The following is a 5,000-nucleotide window of genomic DNA, read 5'->3' on the forward strand; positions in this document are numbered from 1 at the left end:
ATCTGACTGCAGATTTAGCTACAGGACTGGGGCCGCATACAGCACTGTGGAGTCACTGTGAGTGGGTACTGACTTTTCAGTGCCCATATCATTCTGACTGACAGCACAGGAGATACATAACATTGCATTCTGGAAAGAAATTAAACAAAAACCAGTTTAAAGGTACTTAAATTTGTTGCCTAAAACAGCATTTGGGTTCATTTGTTTTATTAAAAACAGTAACAAAATTATATTTGTGTCTCTAGTAAATAATTTAAGACTTTTTCAAAGTTCTTAGATTCTTTTTACGTTTACATTTTACTACTACAGAGTCCACTGAACTTCAGGTCTTTCAAAGTGGGTTTCCTTTTAATACCTGTAAATCTATCACAAAAAGATATTCTCTCTAGTTTCAGTTTCAAGGCAATGATTTGGACACTTATAGGTGTACTTTGTTTAGTGTCACCTATGGTGTAGATTGGATAGATTTTGTAAAAGATAGCATTACTTTTAAAGAAACATACAATTTGACAAGCTATTGCATTTTACCTTCATTTTATTGCCATATTTTTCATCACACTCATTGTTTTCCAACTGTCACTAAATTGTTCATTTTCTTAGTCTGCTACATTCGTAGACCTATTTACTGTTTATAAAGCAATATGCACTTACAGGTTTTGGAGATGGCTTGGGCTCCGAGGGTCGCATGTGCAAGTGGGTCATCATTGCTTGAAGACGTTCACGCTCTTTAGAAAGCTGTTAAGAAAGAGTGAGATCAGAAGCATTTTAGAAATGACTGATACAGCTATTTTATTGCAGTGATACATCTTATCATTGAGCTTGTCTCAGTGTAATGATTCCTGCATATAAAAGTCTATGTCAGTAGAAACTTATCTGAGAGAAAATGCAACTTTGGGCATGGAAAAAAAAAAAAAAAACTTTTATAGCCTTTCATATGTTAAAAGGTCAGAGAAAACAAATAACACTTCATCTTTTTGTCAATAAGAGAATTGAGGTCACAGTTGCCTCGACAGTAACAAGTTACTAAGACCATAAATTAGAAGGCCCATAGTGTCTCTTTAAAGTCCTGTGGACACTGTTAGCAATGGACTAGTGCCAGCAGCTGTGAAGGGGTGAAGGGTCCTCAAAGCGCAGTGCCTGCTAGGATTGTCTATGCACTTCATCCTTTCCCACTGAGGTCCAGTTAGTGCCCCCTGCAATCTGCCATCATCAATCTAATTCAATAGAGTGACAGAGACCAGGCAGTGTGAAACACTGAACTCTGCCACCGAGTCGGCATCTACACTGCACTAGGTCTCATTACAACTGATGGACCTTACTTTACTATCAGTCAGACAAAGCAAAAAATGGCATAATTGGTCACACTGCAAGCTAAATCTTTAGTTGGACTGTTACACTTCGGCATAGCCTTTGTAAATTGTAAACAGTTCTTAAGAAACCCTTAAACTGGCTTTAAAAAACATTACATGTTACTAAATCCTGTCCTCTTTTCAACTGATACGATTTTCCTGTCGCATGCTGCATAAATCTTTGTATTTTAAGACTCAAGCAAATTATGAAATTTAAAACAGAAACAGGAAAAAGTGCTTGCAATACATATCTTGTTGCTAAAAATATCAGAATGTACAAGAAAACATACCACACAAATTATTTTTTTCAGAAGTTAGGTTGCAAGAAGAAATACTAGAAGTTGTATTCTAGTGACATTGACTTTGGATAACTACAAAAAGATTACTACATTAGCTGACTCAAGAATCACTTTGGTGTGTATCACTACCATTTTTTGGAAAGTTCTGTAATACTTCCTTGCATGGATTCAGCTCAAGAGTTATAACTACACCAGTAGACTGGGATTGGACTAGGCAAAACAACTTATAAGTAATTTAGAACAGTGAGAAACTACCTGTATTACTGTAGATTTTTTGGATATACTGGATATAATTTGGTCAGTGCATCTTTAATTAAACAACACTGGAGGCAGGAGAGGGGAAAAAGATTTCTTTTTAGGCTTTATATTGTATGTATGACACTTTAGAGACATGCTATTTGCCACGATGCAAATCCCTAAGAAAAAAATTAAGATAACATTAGCCTGTAAATCTTCTAAAAGAAACTAGAGCTTTGCCTGGGTTTAAAAAACTTTCACTTCAGGGGGATAAACGATATTATTGTACTTTCTCCTCATTGTTTTTGGTTTCCAGTATTAAAATGCAAAAGAACCAAACAGTTTCCTTTGGCTGAAAGAAGAATGAGGATTCTTATGTGCATTACAGTGGTGAGACAAGACGCTAAAAGGCAAGAAAGCTAAAAGTTGTTTATTCTTCCTTCTCTACCATGACACATATATAGCAAACAGGAAAAAAATCTGAGTCCCTGGCTGTGTCCCTTGGACTCTGCGCCTTTCCAAAGGGCGCAGGATGAAAAAATGCTCTCCTGTGGACACCCACATAGGCTTGGAGGAAACTGCACGGTGTAGGCACCCATCATGGTAGTTTTTGGGTGTTGGAGTTTATTCCAAACCAGTGATGGAGAACACACCCTGGCAAGGGTAGTGTCAATAACGAGAGGCCCCAAGGGTACTCAGTCCTTCTTTCTAAGCTGGACAGAGCATTCATATATATACACAGTGACCCCTAATGGTTAGAGTCAGAACAGGCTGAGTATAACGATCCTACTCCTCGACTAGACACTTTTAGTCGAAGTCCAGGGAAATGAGTAAGCCAGCAATGAGGAGGTGTCAAAAGGACTTCTGGGATGTGGGACACCAATTTCTCCCTTTGGATGGGGGACACTAGGTCAGCGCTCTCTTTGGAAAAATGGCTAGAGCCAGAACGGAGGATGCAGCTGGGGTGTTTTTCCAGATGCATTTGCTGCAGAAGCAGGAGGAGTGGGGACCCCTCTGAGTGCGTCTGAGGTTACACCTCCTACTTCCAGAAACATGCCCACCACCAGGCAGGGCGTCATTTTGGGTGGAGATACCCTCTGCAGTTCCCTTCTGCAGAATGGCATGGCCAAGGACCAGGTCAGCAGGGGAGGAAGGCAGAAGGATCCTGACTCAGCATTTCAAGAAGGGAAGACAGCTTGGATCCAGTCTCTGCTCCAGGGACTGCATTTTTCATTCATGATAAATGGCATCGGGGTCTTAGTTCAAGCAAAATGCAGGAGACAATGCTGATGTTAGATAATTATTGCATAATTTATAATGTGAGAAATCTTAAAGTAAAAAACACTTGTTCATGAGTATCAACAAATTTCATGCAAGAAACATACAGCTTTAAGCCAGAGTCATTAAGACAAGTGTTTTCAATTTAGTTTAAATTAATAGTAAATAAGTAATAGGATAATGCATCCATGTAACAAACCTGTATTTCTAACTGCTGAACCACTTGCATTTGCACCCGACACTGAGCAGTGCTTCTGTCATCCAATGCATGTTCATTGTTAAGGTGCCTAGTGAAGAAAGACAACACTAATAAGATAGTGTTAAGATGAGGATAATTTCTCTCCGAGTCCATTTTTCTCTCCTGTGCATATGGCTTCCATTAATTTCAATGGGAGTTATGTGAAAAGGTCTAGTTAGAGCACGTCGTAGATACAACAATGCAAAATAACAAAATTGATGTTATTTCATTTAGTTCTACAAACTGCTTCTCACTGATGACTGCCAGATGCCCAGTTCCTATCTCCCAGATCACATAAGCCATCTAAAAGCCAATGTAAGTGGTTATCAATATTTGGTAGCGTCACTGAGCTGACTTCCACTCCTTGTTGCTGGTGGAGATGAAGATAGTCACCATATAAACAATTCTTCAAAAGACAAATTGCTTTTAGGCTGCTTGAACTACTGAGAATTAATACAGACTTTGTTAAGATTTCTCCATCTGCTCTTCTTTAATCATTAAAACAAAAATAACAACAGACTGTCCTTTCTCCCCTCCCCCAAAACAAAGCCAGAAGCAGTAGGGGAACATCACTGATTTTCATTACAACCTCCAGCAGCAGCCCTTGATGATGATGAAGTAACCAGGCTCCACAAGCTGAGGGAGAGCGTGGAAGGCAAATGCACAACTACACACCTTGCACACACACAGCAAGACTCTGCGGAGGGATTCAGACTGTGCAATAATGCCAATTTTGCCAAACAAAATCACCCTCCGCAACAGGGAAGAGAACCACGGGGGTTGCTGTCCGTAACAAAACTACAGCCCAGACAGACCCAAATGACTGTGCCCCTAACGTTTCAATGGAGCACAGCTTTACAAAGTGCATCTACTAATGTTTTTTGAAGGAGAGTGATTTCAGCTCATTCTCTCCCTCTCTCTCAGGATCAAAGTGCCTTTTGGAGCTTTAATAGTGTATTTGCAGTTGTTCCACTGAAAAGAAAATTTAGGGAGCAGGCTAAAGAAGAAAGGGGAAGAAAGGAGTTTTGCCCTTGGATGTGGGTTTGCTGGCTACCTCCACTGTCAGCAAGAGGGTTAAGGTTTGTAGGGACTATGGTCACAGACAGTTAAAGAAACTGCACTATCTATACCATGGAAGAAAGGCATCTTCCCCCTTTTCTTTTTGGCAGAATATTTTGAGAATTATATAGCTGTTTGACCACTGGTCCTTAGGAAGAATTTGTTCTTCAGAAACAGTGAAAAATTAGACGGAACTATGTCTCACTTTTACTATAATTTGTATCACTAATTTAAATTTTGGAGTGACATCACTATTTTAGAATACAACAATAGGGTTTGCAGGTGAGCAAAATAAGTCAGGTTCTGCTGCTCTCGCAAGAGGCACGGCTGGAGAAAAGAGATAAGTAATTATGAGTGCTTTTGTTCATTGTTAATAAAACAATTTTTACATGAATTTGAAATCATTTAACAGTATAACTGTAACTTGCATGGTAGTTTATGCTAAGTTCAAACATCACCAAAGACACCACATTTCCTTTATACATTGTCAGAAAACTTGCAATTTATTTTCTTCAAAGGAACTGACCTCTCCCTGTTGAA

At 39.2% G+C, this 5,000-nt stretch overlaps 1 protein-coding gene across 5 annotated transcripts in view; it reads right to left on the minus strand.

Moving 5' to 3' along the window:
- FOXP2 (forkhead box P2) overlaps window positions 1-5,000 on the minus strand; it is a 64,219-nt gene that overhangs the window by 39,895 nt on the left and 19,324 nt on the right. For all 5 annotated transcript variants that reach the window (XM_026090749.1, XM_026090750.1, XM_026090751.1 and 2 more), the window contains 2 exons: window positions 3,363-3,450; window positions 652-735 (listed from right to left, as the gene is read on the minus strand). In XM_026090749.1, the coding sequence (XP_025946534.1) occupies window positions 652-735; window positions 3,363-3,450 (172 nt within the window). The remainder of the gene's footprint in view (window positions 1-651; window positions 736-3,362; window positions 3,451-5,000) is intronic.

This window comes from Apteryx rowi, unplaced genomic scaffold (genome assembly GCF_003343035.1).
Source record: "Apteryx rowi isolate R43461 unplaced genomic scaffold, aptRow1 scaffold_878, whole genome shotgun sequence".
In the NCBI taxonomy this organism is placed as follows: domain Eukaryota; kingdom Metazoa; phylum Chordata; class Aves; order Apterygiformes; family Apterygidae; genus Apteryx; species Apteryx rowi.